The sequence below is a fragment of the Bactrocera neohumeralis genome, chromosome 5 (genome assembly GCF_024586455.1).
Source record: "Bactrocera neohumeralis isolate Rockhampton chromosome 5, APGP_CSIRO_Bneo_wtdbg2-racon-allhic-juicebox.fasta_v2, whole genome shotgun sequence".
Taxonomy (NCBI): domain Eukaryota; kingdom Metazoa; phylum Arthropoda; class Insecta; order Diptera; family Tephritidae; genus Bactrocera; species Bactrocera neohumeralis.
Window position 1 is genome coordinate 28,833,928 of NC_065922.1, and position 26,292 is coordinate 28,860,219.

General features: G+C 30.5%; 1 protein-coding gene and 1 long non-coding RNA gene across 6 annotated transcripts in view; one reads left to right on the forward strand and one right to left on the reverse strand.

Moving 5' to 3' along the window:
- LOC126759797 (uncharacterized) overlaps window positions 1–10,022 on the reverse strand; it is a 57,118-nt gene extending 47,096 nt beyond the window's left edge. Inside the window, exons 1-2 of the long non-coding RNA XR_007667079.1 lie at window positions 9,718–10,022; window positions 9,276–9,482 (exon numbers count right to left, since the gene is read on the reverse strand). This is a non-coding gene — a long non-coding RNA (uncharacterized LOC126759797). The remainder of the gene's footprint in view (window positions 1–9,275; window positions 9,483–9,717) is intronic.
- The window catches only part of LOC126759750 (UNC93-like protein), a 91,073-nt gene extending 65,606 nt beyond the window's left edge, over window positions 1–25,467 (forward strand). For 4 of the 5 annotated variants that reach the window (XM_050474849.1, XM_050474848.1, XM_050474847.1 and 1 more), the window contains 5 exons: window positions 21,106–21,240; window positions 21,649–21,845; window positions 22,639–22,847; window positions 22,983–23,836; window positions 23,902–25,467. In XM_050474849.1, the coding sequence (XP_050330806.1) occupies window positions 21,106–21,240; window positions 21,649–21,845; window positions 22,639–22,847; window positions 22,983–23,836; window positions 23,902–24,063 (1,557 nt within the window). In that variant the 3' untranslated portion in view covers window positions 24,064–25,467. Of the gene's footprint in view, window positions 1–16,956; window positions 17,594–21,105; window positions 21,241–21,648; window positions 21,846–22,638; window positions 22,848–22,982; window positions 23,837–23,901 lie in introns of those variants that run through there. The other variant, XM_050474846.1, reaches the window with a different exon arrangement.
- Window positions 25,468–26,292: the final 825 nt, after the last annotated feature.

Consider the following 26,292-nt stretch of genomic DNA (forward strand, 5'->3'; position numbering starts at 1 on the left):
TAGATATATCAATGAGCAAAAGTGATTCTCACAAGTTTGACTTGAACAGAATTCCCACATAAATTAAGGCAATTTGTAGGCTACACACATATATAATTTTGTAAAAATGTAAAAATTTGTATATTTCAAAAGTGTAAAAATTTATTTATTTGAATTAATAAATTATTTATTTATAATTTTGAATTATATAAATTATATGTAATTTTTTAATATTTTATCGCAAATTTTTCCACGACTTTTTGAAAATAGCAAATAAAGCTGAAATCCTAAATAATTAAATTTTAATTATTAATTTCTGAATCTTTAAAAACTATATTCAAATTCTTTCATTTCGCCATTTTGTAGTTAACTTTAATCCAAATATTAAAAAAATATTCAATATTTTGGAAAACAATTTCCAATATTTACCAAATATCAGCCATTTTCGAATTCGATTATGTCTCAGCTTTAAAACACAACTTTATTACATTCGAAAATCATTTTCAAAACATCAAAAGGTAGAATGTGTTATTTTGTTTCCTCTTAAATTTAACGCTAAATATTTGTGTCGCCTAAATTAATCCTCAGAACAGTAAAAAGAATATTTAAAACTAATACAAAATCGCCGATTTGATAGCAATTAATAAAAAAAATCAAATTTTCTATTATAATTATAACTAAAAAATTAAAAAAAAAAAACAAAAGAAATATTTTTTTTTATATTTAAAATTAACAAAAAATCTCCGATTTGACAGCAATTAATAAAAAATACAAATTTTCTAATATAATTATAACTGAAAAATGCAAAAAAAATTAATAATAAAACTATTAGCCGAAAAATATAATTTAAAAAAAAATTTTCAAACTTAGCAATCAAAAAACAAAAAAAAAATAATTTAAAAATATAAATAAATTAATAAAAACAATGAACACCTTCAAAAAATGTACAAAAAATAATAATGCCTTCATACTCATACATACAAAAGAAAGCCAAAAGCTCCATTAACAAAAGTCTATTAAAATATTTATTGATTGAAAAGTAAAAAAATATGTACAAAATACAACAAAAACATAACAAAAAATAGGATTTTAATGTTTATGTCCGGCACGCCATACAACACTTTGTGTGGCTGACACGTGGCACGTCAAAAAATAATGAAAGCATATGCTTGAAGCAATTTTACTGCATGTAATTACATATGCACAAAAATATTTATGCACACATATACACATATGGCGGTAAAAAATAATTCGGCAGTTATTTTTATACATTTTTAATTCAGCAATTTTCGACTTTTCACTTGACATTGCGGCGCTTTTGTACTCTTAAGCAGCTTCCTCTTTTGCTTGCCTCTTTTTAATAATTTTTTTTCTTGTTTTAATTATTTCAATGTCTGATTAATTTGTGAATAACGCATTTCAATTGAAGCCAATTGAATTTTTGTGGCATAATCATGGCAAGCGTGTGTGTGTGTGACACAAAGCCACGAACAAGAACAATATGCATGCATACAATATAAGTACTTATGATTATAAGTGTGTTGGTAGTATTGTGACAGCTGTGTAGACACGTATTTTTTAATGCATTTTTTTATAAATATTTTTTTTTTTTGTTTTCATAATTTCTTTTTTAATTTTTTAATAATTTTTTTCTTATTTCTATGGTGACATTTGATCGATTTGTGACACGATCGCCAAGTATAAAAATAATAAAATGCCAAATTACGCCGCAAATATGTCCGGCACACGCGATTAACTGATTTTCCTTTGCGTGCCATTGTGTGCATAAATGTTTTCGCAATTTAAGACACTTGTCTATAAAGTCTACATATTTATCGTAATTAGCGAGGCTTCGGTTGCGTGAAGGCGTTCAAAGTTTGTTAACAGCACGTAGCTCAGGCCTTTTTTGAGTATAAAATTAATTTATATATTCATATTCCTATGCGATTTTTTCGTATTATGTAACTTATGTAACATGAAGCTATTACGACACTTTAATTTTCGCTAACTATCAGCGGTTAACATCAGTAGTCTACAAACAGACAGCTGCATTTGTCTAGAAACAACATTTATTTATAGTGAAAAGCAAGATTACTTTGTAATTATGCACTCACTGCTATTGCAATGTATTAATTACACTTCATTTGTCTAGAAATAATAATATCTCAATTGCGCATAACTGATTTTTACACACTCAAAAACACGAGTCATCGATTGCCGATAGAAAAGCATAAGTGCAAGCGGCTTGCGCTGCGTTGGAATTTCAGCAATATTTCGTGGAAATGAACTCTGTAAAAACTTGAAACGGTGATATATGCTTATATATAAGCACGTTTCTTGTGTGATCATTTGTTTTAGCGCAATTTGTATTCAGAAACCCGAGCTCATTGAACATACATTTTAAACTTAAATTTAGGTATTAACTCGTTGAAGCAGCCAGTAGTGAAAAGAATGGGTAAACTATCCTGAAACTGGCTAATATGAACAGCGAGCACAACTAGACACCAATATTATCTTTTCCAGATATGTAAACCATTGTTTTTTTAGCTCGATTTCGGTCTGAAATGTAACTAGTTCAAGAGAGAGATATAAAGAAACAAGTTAAGGTGAATTATGAACCAAAATCACACGCTTCTGTGTGAAAAAGTAAGAAAAAACAACAGACTAGTATATTGATGCATTCAAATTCAAAATAGCTTAATATAAACTCGTTCCATAACTGGTTTAAATCTGGTGCTTTTCTACTAGTTTATTTACTATCATTAATTACTAGTTATAAAATATTAGTTATTTAACTAGTTAGCTTTTTTTACCCAGTTTGTTGTTTCTCATTATGGTGCCAATTGGAATTTTATATGGTCCGTTTTGTACCAGTTCTGTACTAGTTATAAAATATTAGTTTTTGGACCTTTTTCACAAATGCAATAGTGAAAGTCTATACGAGTACATATTCCTTTTCCTACAGGGCACAATGCACACAAACACTTGTTTGCATAAACACTGCAGCCACTTGTCATATTAACTTTCATTACATCGCATGAGGAAGTCAGTTTACAATTCTTGAATATTGCACTGTTTATTGAGGCATATACACATATGTGCTTCTTGTGCTTCTGTTTCACTAGACACTATTGCACATGAAAACCTTGTAACAATGTTTAATTGACAACGCTGATTTACATGGCAGCACTTGTCATAATTTATGAGCACCAACTTTAATTGCAAAACACATATGATAATTGTAAAGAGAGGTTGAGATGGGGTTGCAACACAAGTTGAACGAAGTTTTCTTAGTAGTAAGAGATAAAAAATAAGACTTCTAGCACTTTCAACTATGTTTATTTGCTAAGCGAGACTGTGTTTATTAAGACTGAACTAGTGCGCCTGTATAAATGCGAACTAGTGCCTCAGTTTTTGAGTTATTGATCTGACATTTTGCATATGCACTTTTCTCTCAAAGCAGCTGTTTATTTGTTGGAATCGCAGATATCGAGCCACTATAGCACACAGCTGCCATATAAATTGATCGATAGAAACTAAGTTCTTGTATGGAAAACTTTTTTATTTGACAAGATAACTTCACAAAATTTTACAGGAATTATTTTCCAAAATTTTAACACTATTTTCGAAAATATTGATCTCATCAGACTACTAAAACATATAGCTGCCATATAGATCGACCAATCCAAATCAACTTCTTTTATGGACTTTACTGCCAATTTATAGGATATAAGTACATACAATGAAAAAAACCATTTCGCAACATAAAATATATATTCTAGCAATAATCAAAATTTTTTAGGATTTGGTTGATATAAGAACAGATGATTTTACATGCTCATGTCAATAACCTTTCATTGCTCTTTGGACTATAAAAATTTAATAAAGTAAATAAAAACTTGAGCTTAACCTCAATTCGAGCGCTTATCTTTTTAAAGTCGAAATTGTAACGGTAATCAATAAAGAACAATACCTATTGAAATAATTGATTTTGCATTCTGGGTTAATTCAATGCTTAAATAAGCTGAGTCAGTATAAAATGTTTACCAAAATGACCAACAAAGCAGAAAGCGACAACTTTTTTTACACACAAATCAAAGAATCTATACAAATAAACATGCTTTCATAAGCCGACTTACATGTTTGAAAAAAAAATTTAAGACAGAGCATAAACGAATCGCACGAAAAAGCGCCTTGGGCGATCGAAAGAGTAGCAAGCAAATGGACCGAGTACGCGCCTACATATATGTACATGCATGTGTATATAAATTCATACATAAATCAATAACTGAGCGAGTGCGAATGCATAATTCTTTTATTTAAGTCGCATGAGCGCTGCTGGCGATAAGCAATATTTCTACTTTCTCAAGTGTAAAAAGCACACAATAGCAACAGCAACAAGCGCAAACCTTACTCAAACCGCACACAACAAGCACGTGACGCTTTAAAGCAAGATCTGCACAGAACGCAATGAAATAAAAGCAAAATTTCTTAAACAAAAAACAATAAAAAGAATAAATTGCAAAAAGCCATCGCCTGACTCAAAGGCACCTTAATGCAAACAAATATATACGCCAATGGCAGAAATACATAAATAAATGACTCAAGATTAATTTAAATGACAACGCCAGTGGCTTACATACAAAGAAGAAATGCCAAAGCAAGGCAAGGCAAGCAGAAAGCAAGACTATGCGTAAAAAGAGCAAGGCGATTCGCAAGTGTCGAATCCATAGCAAACACAGATCAGTGGGCAATACTTACTTGCCAGCAGTAAAAATAAGCACTTTCCTGCACACCTACAAATATATGTACATATATACAATATATACAGAAATTGTACTCGTAAAAAATGGTATAGGCTGGCTCATAAATTGAACGGAATTGTGGTCAGCGCAAGAACTGCGCTCTGCAGCGAGTATAGAGCAGGATAAGCAGTCCGCAAGTGGTGTAGAAAATGTATTCACTGCGCATGCGCATGTAACCAACATGCAATGCCTCACACATACTTGCTAACATATAACACAGCGTTATCATATGTGCATTCATTAGAGATTCTTCGCCTTTGTTCGCCTGAGACGCACCCATTTGACACTTTTTCTTCTTCACTTCTGACTTGGTGTCTCCTACATTGTATATACTGCTTGCGTTTCTGCGTGTGTGTTGGTCTGATCGGTGCGCGGCCAGTAGCGTCAAGTACTTGGCGGTATAAACCAAACCAGTCCAGTCTAAGCCAAATCGTTTTCTTGCTTAATTTCTTTTTTATTATATTATTTATTTTAACCGCTTGCTTGCCAGTGACGCGGTTCGGGGACTCAACTTCAATTAAAAATTGAAAAATATATAGCCATTCAATTCTAGTAGCGCACAAATGGTATATAATATATAATGGAACACACATATGTACATGCATTCACAATATTTGTCGTCATATTTTTTTTTTAACGGAATAGATAGATAGAAGTAGAAATTGATATGAAAAAAGAAAATCTGTAATTATGGAAAATAACCGAAGTGCGAACCGCTTCTTTTAAATGGAAAATTACTATGAGGCTTTGAAGTAAGCTGGATGACTTTTCTTGTTTCTCCTAAAAAAATGTTTACATATTTTAGTAGCATTATATAAGTAATATGAACATTTGTGCACCGATGAATTTTTTATTTTCTGTTGCCTTTTCTAACAATAAATTTATATGCCATTATTCAATGTAATAATTTCTTGCGACAAATTGAAATTTAGTAAATAATCTACTATAACTTAACACGCTCCTGTAATTTTCAAATTCTAATCCTAACTACCATTCCATTTCGCCCACAAATGTAGGCAACGGCTTTACTATAACGCTAAAGTTAAATAAAATAGTTGCCTAAAATTAGGCGCAAAGTTAAATATATAAAGCAAAAAATAAAATGTAAATTTTCAGTATTCAGAAAATGTAATTCTTCGCCGAACTTAATTTAAGCAGAGTCTTTAAAAATGTTCAAAAATTATATAAGCTTTACGAGTTTAATTTTCGAGATTGATGGTTAAAATAGACGGATTCTACGCTACTTGATGGCTAAAATGTGTTTGGCATCTCAATCCAATATATTTTCAAATTTGATTATTAGTCATACAGTTTCAAAATTTTATTTAATTGACACCACGCCCAAGTGTAGGCAACGTTTTTGTTTCTTTGCGAAATATATTTGAAAGAAGAAGAAAAAAATAACAAAAAAATATTGAAAAATAATCAATACTTCAAAATTTGGTATTCAATATCAGCTCAAAGATTTAAAAAAAATTGAAGATCAGACGAATCTTTGGGATATCAGATATAGTACGGCACTCTACGCAGTGCGAGGTACAAAAAAACACAAATTCTTCATATCACGCCACGTTTTAGCGAAGTCACACACCTCAAGTAGTAAAATCTATGCTATCTAGATTTATTATAATGTATCTTCTACCGAAAATAATTTGAGTTTTCAAAAAATTCTTAATATCAAAGTGGAATTTCTGCTTCGAAGCAAGTTTAAGCTTGAACGTTGCACGCCACACACCCCAAAGTCTCGCACCTAATTGCAGCAAACTTCAACCAAGTTATGTGCACACTCAGAAATCTATACCGGATTTGAAACACTTTTAAACCGACATCGAAATATCGCGAAAGCATAAATTATCCAATAATCCAATATATCTACGACATATTTATGTAAACCATTACCGATTCGTTCGCATTTTGGCTCACTTCGTGTATGGCCAATAAATGGCGACCAGAAAATAAACCAGAAAACTTTTAGCAAGCATGCAACAAATTTTCGGCAGCCAGCAAATTGTAATTATACACCAAGTCCAAACATGCAACCAGGCAGCTAAGAGCCGTGCTACGCCACACAGCCACAATGCGGCAACAGAGGCCACGACATAATAAAATATAAAATAATAAAAAAAAACTAAAGAAAAAACCAAAACTTACAACAAGAAGCACGACTTGCTCCAACAGCTAAAAATAAACATGCAAACTGTGTGTGCAAATCTCGTGCTGTAACCAAAAGTGGGTTTCGGCCGCGCCAACCAACCTGACTGGCAGTCAGCCAACCAACCAGCCGGCCAAGCAAGGCTTGTCGCTTAGATACGCAGCTGGGTGGCCGGTGTTGGTGGTCGGTTTGCTTGCAATATGCGATTGTCGGCCGCAGGCAATGTTGCTGGGATGCTGAGTACCCCAAACAACTACATATGGCTGCGCCTCTAAGCCGGTCTCAAAGTGTAATAAATGCCTTACGGGGGACATATATATATGTATGTATGTATGTGCGCACACGCAAAGTCAAATCACACTTTTTGTTGTATCTGGTTGTTGTTGTTGCTATTTTTGTAGTCGCTATTTATATACTTGCGGTTGACTTTTCTTTGTGTGAATTTTGTTTAACTTTTGCGGTCAACAGACATGACAGACAGACCGAGCAACAGGCGGCAGACGACAATTTGAGCCACAGTTCAGCTGGCGCAAGCAAATATACAAAAACAGCTAAAAGCAGAAACAAAGTAAAATAAAAGTAAAACACAATGTGGAAAAATAGCAGAAAACCATAAATACGTAGACATTTGCAGCAATCAACTGCATTGCTGTGTGCAGTATAGCAGTATTTAACTTTTGTCAACAATGTTTATAAATATTTGTTGCTGACAACATTACTTTTATTTATAATAAATATTGCTTGTAGCATGGACATTTGCAGCAAACACCGGCATTGCTGTGTGCAGTGTAGCAACATTTTACATTTGTCAACAATGTTTGTAAACATTTGTTGCTGGCAACATTACATTTGTTTACGTATTATTATATTTTGCTTTATTTCTATATATATTTTTATTTTATTTTAAAACAACTAAATATTCCTTTCTAAGCTTAGCAACATGTGTCTAAACATATTTATAACACTTGACTTAGTTCTCACAACAGTAACACCTACGCAACCGCAGCAAAACCGCACCGAAGGTTGACACTTTATGAACTCTAAATTATATTTTATAGTATTTTTTGTTATTACAACAATAACAACATTTTTATACCTTGCACAGGGTAGACTAAGTTTGCCGCGAAGCTTATAATACTCAAAAAGAAACGTGGGAGACCCTAAAAAGTAGATACCATATAGCCGCGTTTCAAGCTGAGTCGGTTTAGTCGTCTCCGTCTGTTTATATATTTTCGAACCTCGTTCCTTAGTTTTCGAGATATCGATTGTACAGGAATTTTTCTTCCCTAGAAGTTGTCAGAATCGCCGATTTCTGGCCGCTATAGGAAATTTCGCATATATTATTACCTAAGGCGAACATATTGTTCAGATCTGACTACTATAACATATAGCTACCTCACAAACTAACTGATTAAAATCAAGTTAAAGATCTTTTTGTAAGCCTTAGGCTATTAGAAATGCAATTTTGAAAGGTATTATAACTTCGTTACGGCCGAAGTTAAACGTATCTTCAGCAGGAACAGATCACCATAGTACTCGCTTATGTTTGAAATTGAAGTGGCACTTCAGTGGTTGTCCACATAAGTATAAGAAATCCATTAATTAATAATTAAGCGAATGAAGGCGAGAATGAAGTTCAGCTTATTAACCAGTTTCAACGAGTCTGCCGCAGTTTTATCAACAAACTATTTGCATACTTTTGTAATTTTGCAAGCATGTACATACACATAAGTACGTGGTACACACACAAGTGCATAGTACTTGCATGTACATAGCATATGTATATAATAAAATTTATGCAAATAAGTAAATATTTGTTAAACACTGAAGCTTTTCGATTTGCACTTCAAACTAGCAGAGAATCACTATGAACAGCCGCTTGAGTAGGGTCAAGGTAAATCCAAGTGTCATGCCAACAGCAAATGATCTTCACCGACAAATATCGCGAGACTTTAGCTTTTAATCAACTATTAGCGCTATGTAAACAATTAGAAGTATATAAAGTACTTGAAGGTACTCAATATTTGTTAAGTCTACAGCGTCAAGAAATCAATATCTGCACACTATGCTTGCTTTACAGATTAATGATGCGCTTACATAATACGCTATAAATAATAATGAAACAACAAGTTATACACACACATGTATACATGCTCGAGTTAGATGCTTTTTACGCCTCTTTGCACTTGTACTTATCAAATGGCCCTTGAATTAGTAGGTGCTTGATTGGAAATCATTCACTTATTTACTAAATGACTGCTCACTCTAGACACTTTGTCCTCATGCAAATATTTACATGTGCACATATAAATATATTTGTATTATTTTTATTTACTTACCACTACAAAAGCATTTTCATTTCCTTTGTCTGCAATAATTTCGCATTCAACGCGCTTGGAGAGTTCGCGTCGATTTTTACGGTCAAGCGGTGTTCAATGATTTTTTTGCACTTTTGCATGAGTGCTTTTCTTCGTTTCGTTCTTTTTTTTAATTGCGTACTTTGCGTTCGAAGGAGTGGCTATTGACTGGCTATGACATTTTGATAGCTGCAAAGTAAAAGAAGAAAAAAGATCAAATAAGTGAAGTGAAATTAAAGGAGTTCGCGTGCATTTAAAGGGAGAGGCTCGTGAAATGATAAAAATGTGTGAATATTGTGAAATTCATATGCGATGCTGAAGTGTAATTCCACAACCAGTTATCGAAAGTAGCGAGGCATGAATGATAAAGCGAGCGGTGGCGAATGATGAGCAAAATGTGCACAATTATTGTGTTAATATTTACCTTTTCTATGTATAACAAATATTAAATCGAATGGCAGCTAAATAGGCGGCAATTGGTAGTCTCACTGCTCGATTAATGGAAAATTCCGCGCTGCAATTGGTAAAGTGGCTGGATATGGCATATTACGGTTGAATGTAGGATGTATTTATATTTTAAAGTGATTTTTATGTATTCGTATGCCTATTTTTGTTTTTTTTTTTGTTTGACCGGCAATTGAATTTTGGTAAGACTTTGCGCTCAAGAACCAAATCACAGAACTTTCAATGGAATACATTTTTATTTATGAGGCAAAATGTCAAGGATCCGCATCCAATTAAATTATAGTAAATTTGTTATCGAAACACTTATAAAAAATAGGAGTTTTCGTTACCAAAACTAATAAAAAACTGTAGAAAGCCCATAAAAGAAATTTTTGTCGAAAACTCTTGAAAACCAAACAGGAGAGAGCAATTATTATACCACATTTTTCGTTGTTATATTTTTTTTTGTTAAAGTGGAAGTAAAATACAGTAAGCCACACTAAAATCATTAAATAAAATAAAACACTAACAACAACTAATCACTCGAAGCTTTAACAAATTTTCAGCATTGTTTGCCAGCTTGTTTGTTGTAATTTGTACTCGTGTTTTGTGGTTGCAAATTGTGTTTTACTTTTTTTTTTGTTGTCAGTAAAAACAAAATAATTTCTGCTTGTTTTTGTCTTATAAACATTATTCTTAACAAGCGCTTGCACCCGCTTTTCGTCATTTTCGCCGGCGCTGCGGCAGTGCCAGGTACCTAGCGGACCAAGCAGGCAAGCAGGCAAGCAAGTGCTGTCTGAGATTTGTTTTTGCATTATTTGCGCTTGCACTCGTGCACATGTATGTGCGTTTGTATGTATATGGACGGTGAATTAAAAATAAATCTCAAGGTAGTTGTTTATTGCAATGCAACATTTTTTGTTATTGTTGTTGTTATTATTTTTATGATGCGCCGTTGGTTAACAGCGCTGCACTGCATATGCATGTGTGTGTATGTATGTATGTGTGCAATTTTTTATTCTTCTGCCCATTATTTTCTTGTTTTTCGGTGCAAATTAGTTGGCTTGCAATTTTTCGCTTTGTTTTTCGCCACTCCTGACACACTGCTGGGCGTTGTGATAGGAATTTCGGCCGCATTTAGTCAAGTCATGCTCATTGCTGTGCACACATACATACATACGGCGGTATGTGGCTTTGCTCGTGTTGCGGCATGCTTGTGCAATCGATAGCTGTTGCAGCTGCAACTATTTAAATGCTCATTTGCAATGTAATTGCTGTTGTTGTTGTTGGTTTTTTATATGAGTTTAATTTATTACGACACTCTGAAAACGACAAGGCCGCGGTCACATAGCGAACGTGGTGCGAAGCGAAAATGCAAATTTTCATTGTGACTGCACAGAAGGTGCAAATACATACGCACACATATAATGTATAATATAATAAATTTATAGAAGAAGTTAAGCACATGCCTGTATATGCGTCAAAAAAAAATATTTTTCACATCTCGTGTGTCTGTTTCACGGTAATTTGCGTTTGAAATTCACACAATTCGTTGCAGATTTTGTGCAACAACAAAGTGCTTGCGTGGTAGTGGCTTGTTTTGTATATTTGTGTACTGTATATGTATGTGTATGTGTGTTTTAAGGAGAATTAGATATTTTTAATTTTGTTAGAATTTAAAATGTGCAACAACACAATTTGTTGCATGTAAATATATAATTTATTGACTTAAAGGTGGTTTTTCTAGTGGCGTTTAAATAGTTCTTTGGAAACTGCAACAACATTTGTCAAGCTAAGACATATTTTTTCAATTAAATATTTAAAAGCAGCACTAACTGGTTGCTCATTAGACGCAAACTTTTAACGATCTAAATTTCGGGGGTTTCCTCCTGCTTTTATCGCTTAATTATTTGCTTAAATTTTGAAAACCGGCTTCATAATGTACTTGTTGTTAATTTAGAATCAAAAGCTTTAGATTAATTAATAGTCAAAATTTTTGAATACAGTTCAGTTTGCAAGTCATGACGTCAATTAACTAGCCACTTCGCCTAAACAAGTTGATGCTGTATGACATGCGAACAAATATGACCCGGATTAGCGCAGTTAAATTGCACATGTATGCCGAATAGATGAACAAAATTTTGTTTAAATTGATACAATCTATTTTATATTCAATTTAATAAAAAAAAGTAAGGCAAATACATGCTTATGTATAAAAAAAAATAATAAAAATAAAATAAAAAATATATATATAAATGAAAAATAATAATTTATACCAGAAATTATTTTTTCATTGGATTTCTCTATTAGAAGCGTTTTTTATAGTAAAAATCCCATAAGTTTAAATAAAAAATAAAAATAATAATGCATGCGTATGTATAAAAAATAAGCAAAAATATATAATATACATATATACATGAAAAAAAAATTATGCAAGAAATAATTTTTTCATTGAGTTTCTCTGTTATAAGCGTGTTTTATAGAGAATATCCACAATTTTTAATTAAAAAAAAATAATAATAATCTATAAATCGCGACTTGACTACACCGCTGCAATAATTACTTAGTTATTGTTGTTGTAAAAAAAATAATTTTCAATGCGAGCAAATAATTTCATATTATTAAGTCTATGTGTTCAATTAGTTTGTCCATAAAATTCACAACGCGCTATTAAATTAAGCAAGTGTTAATAGGTACACCACGGCGTATGAATGCACTCAAATGCTCTATTACAGGTCATTACATATATATATATAAACATATGTGTGTATGTACTTCCTACGTTATATACGCTAATATGAATTTTATCTAGTTATTTAGTGCTTTCAGCTTATTTATTGTTGGCTAGGCGTAAATGTTTACTGAGTGGGAACGTCCAATAAAAAAATAAAATCATGTGAAAAAAAAAATTAATTAATTTAAACTAACTAAACTAGCAGCTATAGCAAGTATTGGAAATGAGCAGTTTCTTGGGGAGAAAGGGAACTGTGCGAAATTTCAGAGCAATAATTCAAAAACTATATAAAAATATTATTAATTGGATAGAAGTTGTAAAAGTTTGATTCAATTAGTATCATAAAAAATATATTAAAAAATAATTAAAAACAATAAAATGATAAATAAAAACCTAATATAAATTTCTGATAATATTTTAATAATAAATTAAATTTTTTTATATAATTATATTGATTATAATAAAAATAAAAAAAATTAAAAACAAATATAAAAATGTTCATAATATGTACAACTTTTTAAATATTTTTTATTTTTTTTTTGTAAGTACCGCAGCAACAATAAAAACATATACAAGTCTGCGAAACGCTTACATGCCGCCACCCACGAAGCGCTCATTGCAGCCGGCAGCAGACGCATGGGCGTGCAATCACACATTACGCCTTGTTTTTGTTGACGTCTACCCCTTGTTATTTGTTGTTTTAACTATTGTCTACGGCGGCAGCTGTGCTTGTTTTTTGACTGGAAATTCGATTTTTCACACAATAATTTCTTTTAATGCTTGTTTCGCTTATATGAAACATATGTACATACAAATATGTGTGCTCGTGTGTGTATTTACATATATGCATGTGGCTTTGTGTGTGCATTTACTTTGTTCACGCTATTTCTTTACATACCAGCCGTTTTGTTGTTGTTGTTTTTTGCTATGGTTTCAGCAATTGACTTTGTGTTTACATTGATTTCATAACATTGTAGTAGCGCCACAACTAGAACAATAATACAACAACAACAGCACATAATCTTAAGTAGAATCTCTTTGCCCACGAGACACTCACACGCTCGCTCACGCTCCTCATTAGCTTCATTAGCAAGCGCACACTCATCAATTGTCGCCGAATCAGTGATCAACCTTTGATTTTGCATTGACAATTGTTGCGGCGCTAAATTGCAGTAGAATGGCGTTGCAAGGTGCAATTGAATTTAATTACAATTACAAAAAAATAAAACCAACTTGTGAAAATGTGCCAAAGGGACTTGAAAAAATTGACGGAAATTTTCCGCTGTCAACGTCATCTTGCTGTGCTTCGGTTAAGAGTGAAAATCACTGGTCACAAGCTGGTGCAAACAGCAATGCAAGCTTTCGCTTCAATGTCAGGTGGCCAAACGAAGAAGGCACTAAAAATCTATATGCGTGTACATACATTTGTGTGGCTGGCAATTTTTGCCAAGCAGATAAGCGTATATGTCGCATCTACTCAAAATCGTCTGGCAATATTGGAATCACCCGAAAAATACCAAATTTATTTTTGTATTTCATAATAAATTTCATTTTGCCTGCGGAGCGCTTCGAGACGCTTCTGCTCACTTTGTAGACATTTTATATTTTTGTTATTGTTGATTTCATTTATTATAGTATATAGTATAATAATTTGTTATAATTTTTGTTTATATAAAATTTTTTTGGGTATATTTTTTTGCTCTCTCCTTAATATCGCTGATCATCTCTAGTACGTGCCGCGTCGCTTATGCGTTTTGTTTGCTCTTTGTATTTATATATTTTTATTTATGTACTTGTTTTTGGTTTTCTTTTTGTAGCGTGAACCATTTGTTGATAACATATAATTGTGCAAATTGGCATAATTATTTGTTATTCGCTAGTATTTGTATTCTCAATTTGATTAATCTCAAATTTCGCGAGTACGTGCGTACTATATGCCAAAATATGGGATTTGTTTATCCAGCTTGTTTATGGGTTTATGTGAAGTTCATATTTTTGATTGTTAGATGACAAAAAAATATTTAATGTTAGTAGTACAAGTACATATTTGAGCTGATTTTTGATTTTCTTGGGTTATTAGATAGTAATGCAGAAAAGCGTTAAATTGCGCCTCAATTAATTTTGGTTGTAAAATTGTGTTATGATAATTCCAAAGCTTCAATCGTGAAAAAATATTAACAATAGTTTTTTTTTTTAATTTTAGCTTTGAAAGTAAAGCCATTTGAGACCGATTGATTTAAAAGAAATGCATACAAAATTCTTAAACAATTAAATATGGAGGTTATATAACTCTAGAGCTGCTAGATATATTATATAAACTATAAATACCTACTTATTATATTTTCGAGATTTTTCACTATTTTTGATTATAAATTAATTTTAATATACAATTTTTTTAACAAAATTATTTTTCCCAAAATTTTAAAATTAAAATAGTAGTTTTATAGTTGGAAGAAAAAAGTATATAAATTATAAAAAAAGGGTTTTTGAAAAAAAAAATATTTATTTAGTATAAAACACATGTATAGAACCAAATAGAAGTTAAACATACAATTACAGAATATTTATCTATATAATAAAAATGATATAAAATGTATAAAAGAAATAATTCATTATAATTATTTACTATTTTTCCGACAATTTTTTTTATTTTACTAAAAATTTTCAACCAAAAATTAACTTAAATTTTAATATTAGAAGAAGAAAATATAATAAAAGAATAAAAATTACACAAAAAGGTATTTATAAAAAAGAAAATTGAAAAAAAGAAATATGTCTAAAACAAATATTTTAATAAAAAAATATTAATTCTTATTTAAGAAAAAGTTTAAAAAAGAAAAATGAAGTTTTAAATTATTTTTTAAATATTATTACTTAAAAAAAATACAAAAAAATATTATTTAAAATTTATTTAATTTAAAAAAATAATTTAATAAAAAATCAATCAAACAGGAGTATAAAATAAAAATAGATAATATTTACGTAATAAATTTTTTTTAAAACGTCTGAAAGAAATAATTCTTTAAAACTAAATAATAACTATAAAAAAAATTATAAAAAACTTGAATGTTTAAAAAAAAACAAATTAAAAAAACTGAATATGCCTAAAAAAATAATTTGATAAAAAATCAATATAGGATTTAAATCTAAATTATTTAATATTTTATTTGCTACTTCATATTTTATAAATATTTTTTATAACAAAAAAATAAATATAAAAATTACAATAAAATATTATTTATTAAAAATTTGAATATGTCAAAAAAAAAATAATTTTATAAAAAATCAATATTTTATATTAAAACAGAAATAACAAGTACTAAGTAATTTAATATTTTTTTTCACTTAATATTTTTAATATGTTTTTTGTGTGCCAGCTTCAGAAGTATTTTTAACATTTCTTACGCGCATTTATAATTTTATTTAATATATTTCCATACGCTACTAGAACGTTCCACAATGTGCTAGCAACATTTTTATAATTTTCATTTTTCAAAATACATATTTTTATTTTCGAAAGTGTTGATTTAAATATTTGCGGTGCTTTAATATCAAAAATTGCTTTATGCTTCCCTTTCGCATATAAAATTTTAATCAAATACGTCAAATTGGCGACTAAAATCAGTCAATGTACATGAAGCACATACTTCTATGCGAAAAACACGAGTTTTTTCACAGACATGTCTTTGAAAAACAAAAAGAAAATCAAAAACTCGCGCAACCTGCCAAAGGCGCCTGGCAATATTCCAAGAAGCAATATTTCGCATTTCTTAATTGAGAGCAAACAATAAACGCGCCACCCGCTCGATTGGCTGACAAACAAAAGCCATATACAACCAAATGAGCACTGCTCTTTGCGCTTGAAGATCGCTTGATGGCTCTCATTACGCGCGCCGCTGTTCTAATTTATTATTACTTCAAAAAAAGTAAGAAAAAAGAGAAACACACAAGCAAAGCATTGGACTTCAATTACCAGCATCGAGCCATTTGGTCATACCGCAGATCATCTGCTTAATGAAAGCCAATAGCCGGAGAATTTCGAAACTTTCACAAGGCTGCATTTCGCCAATCGAACGATAACGCCACATACATACATATGTACATAAATACAAACATACATTAATTAAATATTTGCGTGTATTCATTTGTGAGTTGACAATTACTTTATAATGACGAAAGCACTCATTTTCGTCGAATTTTCAAAGGCGTTCACGATATTACCCGAAAATACTGCTACGAGTACGCAAAAATGGACGCATATAACAAATATACACACACATACACATACATATGTATGTACTTATGTGTACTCATCTTGATAGGGTATAGTATATATTGTCAAGACATTTTCTCGCCTCTGCGCTTCAACGAGAATGAACATAATAAGTAGATGATTATTTTAAAAAAATGAAGAGCATCAGTTAGGTTCGTTGTGATCTTTACTTTTCAGTTGCCAATCGATCTTATACATAGAAACATCCTTCGGACAAAAGTGTTCCGCAAAGAAAATTCTCAAATGTTTTACCGTTGCGCTTAAGCTATACTATATATACATACAAAATAATAATATATAACTGTAAATTCTAGTACGGTGAATTAAAAGGTTTTAGCGGCTAATATTAGATGTGCTTCCGTTGGCGGAAGACGCGCCTGTGTTAAAAACGCAAATTGACAAAAAACAATAGAAAATAAAAAAAATAAATTTGCACATTATAAGCACACACATACATAATATACATATGTAAATAAGTACTTATGTGCATACGAAGTGAGCAATAAAGAACAACACATAATAAACTTTTAACTTGTCGTTCGTCCTTGCCGCATTTTCTTGGTGCATTACACTGCGCGTTTGTGCTGTGACGTATAACGGTCGCCGCGATCGTCCGTCACATTGAGCTTTGTCGCGTATACTCGTACGTACGCATTCGTGATTGTTGTGCGCGTGCTACTGCACATAGTACCGTTATAACTACATAGTGTGCTAGATTGTATGTGAACTTTTTCACGGGCGAAACACGCATATTTTTTCACTGGTTAGAGACGTGACGCATGAAGGTTGCCGAAGATGTCATTACACCAAAACTTTTCTTTTTGCTCGATTGGCTCATTCGTTTCAATTGTACGTAAATAAATACAAGAAATTATTGGTTAAGTTAAGTTTATGGTATACCTACATACAAACATACATGTACGTATGCACACAGAAAACACCAGTATGATAAGTAAAGAAATACAGCGGAAAACAGAATTAAAAGCGAAACATTTATACAAATATACAGATGTAAATATTTGTACAGGTGAATTTTGTACGAAAATAAATTGTCGAAAGTCTAAATGGCGTATTGCGACGGCGTTTAGGGTCCTGAACGCGAGGGTACTTGAACTTGTGCAAGGTTTTGAGCAAGAAAACATGCTAAATTAAATACGTGCCATACGAAATGTAGATTTTGTACAAATATATATAATAAAAGGCATATATAACATACATACGAGTATGTGTGCGGGTGTAAATATTTGATAAACAATTAAATGTAAATGAAATGATTGATAACAATAGAGATAAATGTTGGAGTTCATATGAAAGGTGAAAGCAAATATAAAAATAATAAAAGAATTAAATAATAAAAATAATACCAAGCAATAATACTTAAAAAAATTATTTTATAAAAATATTAATAATATCAATAATACTAATAATACTAATAAAAGTAATAAAAATAATAATAATACTACAAGGAACTTTCGTTCTGTTACTAAGTTGTGAATTAAGTTTTCTAAACAGCCTTTTTGCTTTTTTTTTTTTAATTGAGGATGTATAAAAAATTAAGATAAATTGAAAAAATAGTGTTAAATTATTTATTAATTAAATATACATAATTAAAAAAAAAATAAATATACATATAAAAAGAGATGATAAAAAATAATTAACTAATTAATAAAATTAGTAATTAAAATTAATTTTTATCAAAAAAATAAATCGTATGAAATTAAATATTTCATTGTAAATATGCTAAATGTTTTAATTAACAAAAGAATAAATATTTTCTTATGTACATATGTATGTAGGTATTTTAGAAATATTGTTTTTTATAAAAATTTCACAATTTGGTAAATTGGAAAATTTAAGTAATAAAATATAAAAACAAATTTAAAAAAAGTATTATTCTAAGCACAATAATATAGGAAAAAAATTAGAAAATAAATTAATTACATAAATAAAATGAATAAGAAATTAATTAATTATTCAGCAGAGTTAAAAGCAAATCGAGAATTAAAATTATTTAGCACCAAAAATAAATCATACGAAATACAGTATTTGATTTTAAATAAACTAAATGTTTTAATTAATGAGAGAATAAATATTTTAAAATAAAAGCATTTTGAAATTAGTTTTATAAAAATTTCACAATTGGATAAATTGGAAAATTTGGAAGATAAAATATAGGAAAAATTTAGATAAAAAATTAATTGCATGCAAAATAATTTAACATAAAAAAAATTAATTAATTAATCAGCATAATTAAAATGAAATCGCGAATTAAAATTAATTATCGCAAAAAATCCAAAAAAATATTTTAAAAGATATAAAAAATTTAATATTATATATACTAATTATTATATTAAATAGAATAAAAAATATTGGAAAATATAAGAAATATAAATTATTTTTAAATATACATTATTTTACCAAAAAAATTTTAATTAGGGAAATATTTATTTCATAGATTTACCAAATAAAAAAAATTAAATATTTAAAAAATAGAAAAATGCTACTTTAAAAAATTTATAATTAAATTAAAAAATCAAACAGTTGAAACAATTCAATTGAAAATATTTAGAAAATTTAATATAAAATTAGCAATTAAAATTAAAAAAAAAATTAAGAAATATAATTAATTAATTAAACGGACAAATAAAATCAGAATAAAAATTAAAGATGATTAGAAAAAAAATTAAATAAACATAAAATAGTATAAAAAATTAGTAAAAGTTATTAAAATTACTTCATAAAAAATTTCATAATTCGGTAAATCTATAAAATAAAATAAAAAATTAAATATATAAAAATTAAAAAAAAATGTGATTTAAAAAAAAATAAATTCATAAATAAAACAAACAGTTAATTAAATTAAAATTAATTTAAAAAATTTAAAAAAATAGCTACTAAAATTAAAGACAATTAAAAAAAAACTAAAAATTAACTGAAATAAATTAATAAAAACTTAATTAATTAAACATACAAATTAAATCAAAATCAGGAATTAAAATTAAAAAATTAAATAATAAAATTATATAAAAAGCTAAATAAAATAAAAAAGAACAATTCACTAAAAACTAAAATTAAATCAGGATTTAAAATTAATTATTACCAAAAAATGTAATATGTGTACATACACATATAAAAGTAACGTTAATGTATAATTTTATAATAGTAATATATTATTTTTATAATTAAACTAACTTAGGTCAACAGGTACCACATTTTATAGATTAACACACAACTTGGTGCAAATTTTAAGCGAATTTGTTCAAAAAAAATGTAAGCAGAAGGCGTTGGAAAATATTAAATTACAAATTAATAAATTTTAAAATGTATATACATTTTTATAAAAATTATTTTAAATTAAAAGTAATAATTAAAAATATAAAGATCACTATTAATATTATAAATTATATATATATGATAAATATTTTTCCATAAAAAAATAGTAATAAATATAAAAAATGATAAAATAATTTCTGCACATACTATATTTTGGCTAAAGGGCAAAAAGGGCAAAAAGCAGGGCATTTTTGAATTAACTTGCTGTTAACATTTAACCATATAAGTAAAATAAAACAGGTGTTTAAAAGTAGAAAACCCAAAAATATGCGTATAATGGCATATTTCAATGACAGAGGCAAATACCTTAAATAGTAAACAAAGATATAAAATCAAATATGAAAACATGACATCGAAACTATTTTTGCGCCACTTCTTAGCCACACTCACATATTCTACGCTCGAATTAAATATGCCAGAGGATTTTTAATTAGTTTGCATTTGGGTGAAAATGTTTAAAATTTGCGTTCATTATAACATTTGTTTTATTTAGCTTTACTTCTAGCGACACAATACAAGTCGCTTCATAGACGAATGATCGCCAGTCGCGCCAGTATGCAAATCGGGCGATTAATTAATTTTAGTACGCCAGCAACATCAAAAAATAATGAATTTTAGCAAATAATTTTTTTCATTTTTTTTTTTTTTAATAAAGAAGCTGCTAAAAGTTAGTAGAAAAGTCAAGCAAACGCTTTGTCTTAAAAGCGGACTAAGCGTGCGCGGCACCAACAGTGTGCCAACGGACGCGTTAACGATGCTCCTCCTACCGCCGATACAGTTTCACGCGATCCTCATGCGCTTAGTGGGCTACAGGGCACAATTACTGGAAGTTTTGAATGTTTGTCTAATCAAATTTCGCACAATAACGGTTGCATTTGCAATTTTGCATTATTTGTTCAATGCACGATTTATATTTTTTTATTTAACCTAGTTTCAGTTATAATTTACGTATTTATTTACTTATAAGTTTATAAGTTTTTCTAAAAAAAAAAAAAATTATAAATTTACTCTTTTTTTTTTATTTACAGCCAAAAGCTGGTTTTGAGCCAGACACAGCATCACTCAGAGAGAAAGTTATTTTAAATCCGGGCGAAAAATGGCGCATTTTGAAAAATATCACCATCATATCATTTGCATTCATGGTACAATTCACAGCGTTTCAGGTAAGGCCACAGCAAAATGTCATATGAATACCCTACAAACATACACAAAAGCAAAAAGAAAAAAATCCAGCTGTGTATGTGCGTGCATGCGCACCTGTAGTCGCATTGAGTCGTTTCATAGTTAAAAAACAGTAATGAAATAAAATAAAAAGAAATATATACAAGCGCCTATGATTACCATACGCACGCACTGTCCAACACCGCTGAATACATACAAGTTGAAATAAAAACAAAAATACATATAAACGCGCACATGTTTATACTATTAAAACTCACTTTCTCTTTGTTTTCTTATACCATACATACAAACATACATACATACACTATGCAATATTTATACAAATATTTTCTTTCTTCATTCCTTTTTTTATTAACTTAACATATGCTTGTCTTGTTTCCTCCAACCAGGGCACGGCCAATTTACAGTCCTCGATTAATGCCACAGATGGCTTAGGCACTGTGTCGCTGAGCGCCATTTACGCGGCGCTCGTCGTCTCATGCATCTTCCTACCCACACTTATTATACGCAAATTGACTGTGAAATGGACGCTGGTCTTCAGTATGCTGTGCTATGCGCCGTACATTGCCTTCCAATTGTTCCCAAAGTAAGTAGTTTGGGGTTAGTTCAATAGAGTGTTAAAGAGAGAATACAACGAATACTTATATTGGGTAGTCGAAAAAGTCTTTTCGTATCTTTAATTGAACTTCAACTTGTTTTTTTTTATAACGGTATCAAAAATCGGTTTTAGCGATTTTGTATACAATCAGCTGTTTTGTTGACGTCATAATAGCAAGATTTAACGGTAGCAACCGTAATAACGGTATATTATTGATTAAAAAAGAGCGTTTGAAATTTTTACACCAAACATGTTTTAAGGGGTTCCCAAAAAAATGCGTTTTTGTGAAAAAATTTACACTTCAAAAAATTTCAAAACTTAAAAACTCGATTTTTTTTTATCAAAAATCTTTAATTTTCGATATACTGCAAAAATTATCTGACAAAAATAACTAAGCCAAAGATTGTGTGAAAAATTCAAGTCGATCGGTTCAACCATTTTGAGGAAAATTTCCTCACCGACTCTGAGTGTTTTTAGAAAAACGTGTTTACATTTTCTAAAACCGATTTCAATTATTATTTTTCAAAATACAATATACATATTTGCTCGATCAACTTCAAATTCGCGAAGAATATTCTCAAGTATATTTAGATTCAAATGTAAAATGATTTTTTGAGATTCAGAAGTGAATAATTCACTCAAGAAAACCGCTAAACGGACGTCACAAAATATCATTTCAAATATTTTTATTTATTCGTCGCATACTCAAGAACTCTTTCTGCATTTACCATCATATTTTAAATGCTAATAAAATTCTCTTATACTCTATTAATTTGATTAGATTCTACACATTGGTTCCTGCTGGTATTCTAGTCGGTTTGGGTGCCGCGCCTATGTGGGCATCTAAGGCCACCTATTTGACACAGGTCGGTCAAGTTTATGCGAAAATAACCGAACAAGCTGTGGATGCGATTATTGTGCGGTTCTTCGGCTTCTTCTTCTTGGCCTGGCAAACGGCCGAACTGTGGGGAAATCTGATCTCGAGTTTGGGTAAGTAGACGTTGATATTTTTTAAATGTTTCCACAAAATCTTGACGTAATAATTCAAAAGTAATATTTAGGCGACATTAGCGGTTAATTTGAATGATTACCGAACTAAAATATCTTCTATTCCTTCCATTGCAGTGCTTTCAAGCGGTGCTCACGGCAGTAGCGGCGATACCAACACAACCATCACCGAAGATGATCTGCAATACTGTGGTGCCAACTTCTGTGTGCAAGCCACCAATGGACATGGCAACTTGAACCGCCCACCAGATAATGAAATCTTCGAAATCACCATGATCTACTTGTCTTGCATTGTTGCCGCTGTTGCCATTATTGCCATCTTCTTGGATCCACTTAAGCGTTATGGTGAGAAACGTAAGGGCTCACAGTCCGCACAAGAATTGTCCGGCATGGAATTGCTATCGGCTACCTTCCGTCAAATGAAGAAACCCAATCAACAGCTGCTCATACCAATCACCGTTTTCATTGGCATGGAACAGGCTTTCATCGGCGCTGATTTCACACAAGCTTATGTATCGTGCGCTTTGGGTATTCATCAAATTGGTTTCGTGATGATCTGTTTCGGTGTGGTCAATGCCATATGTTCAATTCTCTTCGGTTCGGTGATGAAATATATTGGACGTCTGCCCATTATTATACTCGGCGCAGTCGTGCATTTCACACTTATCTCCGTGGAATTGTTCTGGCGCCCGAGTCCCGAAAATCCACTCATCTTCTACGCTATGTCTGGTTTGTGGGGTGTCGGCGATGCTGTATGGCAGACACAAATTAACGGTCTATACGGTCTACTCTTCCGTCGCAACAAGGAAGCGGCCTTCTCCAACTACCGTCTCTGGGAATCAGCCGGTTTCGTTATCGCCTATGCCTATGCTACAACATTGTGTGCGCGCATGAAGCTTTATGTGCTTTTGGCTGTGTTGGCTTTAGGATGCATCGGCTATACTATTGTCGAGATTCTATACAGAAGAAAGGTAAGTGCTGTTGAGCTCTGTAAGCATTGAAGTTGTAATAATATTTATATTTTTCAATTTTGTAGCAACGCAAGCTGAAGAAACAAGAAAAATTGGAGGCTGCCGCCAAGGAGAAGGAAGCCGCTGCCGCAGCAGCCGCCGCCGAGGCTAATGCCACCGGCGAAGTGGAGGAGACCGACGATGAGTTGGATGATCTCGAAGAGGATATTGTTGTGACGCATTTCTAAGTCTATCACCGCATACATAAACACACACACAAACACATACTCATACATTCACGCATCTGCAAAACAAATACGCCTTCCATAAAGACAAGCATCCAAGCATGTATGTATGTATGCATGTGAAAGTTTGCATCGGTGTTGGCTATAAAAGCTCCTTACTGAAAGCTTGCGAGCACCACAAGTCACACACCCACACACACATTTATAGAGACACTCAAACGATGAAAGCTTTTGTTTTTGTTTGTTAATCTCGTATGAGAGCTTTTAAGTGTTGGCGTGTAAGCGTGTTTGATAACTTTTTTGTTTCTTTATTTAGACTACAAGAAAAGCTCTTTTATAAAAGGGCGCCTAAATGCATGTATAGAGAGACAGGGAAGAGCGCTTGAGACGCCGGCGTGCGGCTTAACACAAAAATGTGCATAAGTCAAAAATTAATTTTTGAATTTCGAAAGTGACTTTTTGCTAGCAAGCACACGTTTCAAGCAGTTTTCCCCTCACCCAGTTGTTACTTTGTTGAATTGTATACAATTTTGCATACAAAAAGACACAAGTTTAAAGTAAATATTAGCAGAAGTAATAACAGTTATTATTATTGAAAGTAATGTGTTATAATGATTAGTAGTTATTTAGTTCAATAAGTACAATAGAAACATTGCGAACACTTACACAAGCACACACATACACACACAACACACGTTAACATAGAAAAAGACCACTCATATCACATGATAATAAGCTTACAAGCCAAGTAAGCGCAAATTGTAAATAACTAAAACCGAAAAGTAATAAACCGAAGTGCGCACAGAAGAACGGAGTTACCAGTAAGAACTGTAGAAAACGATAAAAGACGAAGAGAAATTGTTTAAGAAAAAAAAAATATTTTAAACCAAAACTGTACAAAAACAAAAGCTGCGCAAAATGAGAGATAGATTTTTGAAAAAGAAAGAAGTTATGAACTGTGAGGCTAATGGTGTGTTGTTTAATGCCCAAAGGCACGCACACCAACGGCGCTTACAAAATAAATGAACAAAAACTAAATAAAAACACTGTAAACTGTTAATAGACGTGCCTATCGAAAAGGCGTTACATAATTGCAAAACTAAAATTCGCACAAAAATTTTGTGAAAAAATTTCCTTAAAGAAGACAAAACGAAAATGTAAAAGTATACAAGCTATTGCCCGAAGAAAATGGCAAAAACAAAGTTATAATACACTTACATACATATATATACATACAGATATACATAAATGATAGTTTTAAGGTAACCGTTATGCTCGTAAGAACCCCCTAGTATAAAGTATATAGGTATAAAATGTGAAATCAACGCTCAAACATTAAAAAAATATTTGCAAAAAAAGAGAGGCACAAATTATTAGAAGTGCTATTTAAAGAGAAAAAGAAAACAATATTATATAATGGTAGGCACACATATGTATGTATGTATATTTGTGAGTGTGCGCATAATTAACAAAAATTTAAATTTATGTTGTTTTTATTTGAAATAAATTTAAATTCTGTTTTTATGCGTGCACAAAACAATTTGTTCATAATTTAATTTTTTGTTTTTGTTTTTCGTCACTTCTTTTGAGAAGCCGAATTGTAGTAGAAATAGTAACGTTAGCTTGCGCAACTCAAAAAATATTCCTGAAAATAAAAATTAAATTTAAAAAAATTAATTACACCAATTAAAATTAATTACAATAATTAATTACAGTAATTAAAAAATTAAATACAATCATTGAATATTTAATTACAATAATTGAACAAATTTTAAATACAGTAATAAACAAATTAATTACAATAATTAAAAAAAATTAATTTCACTAATTAAAAAAAAGTTATGGAATAACTGAAAAATTAAGTACAGTAACTGAAAAATTAAAACAATCATTGCAAATTTAATTACAACAATTGAAAAATTGATTACACTTATAAAACAAGTATATGCAATAACTGAAACAGTTATTTACACTAATTGAAAAATTATGTACCATCATTGAAAAAATAAATATAGTAATTGAAAAATTTAATTCAAAAATTTAGTTAAATAATTTAAAAAATTAAATACATTGATTGCAAATTAAATTAATTAAAGAAATAATTACAGTAATGAAAAATTTAAGTATAATGATTGAAAATTAATTAAATTAATTAAAACATTAATTACACATGATTGAAAAATTAATTACAATAATTAATAAGATTAATCACAATAATTAAAAAAATTAAGT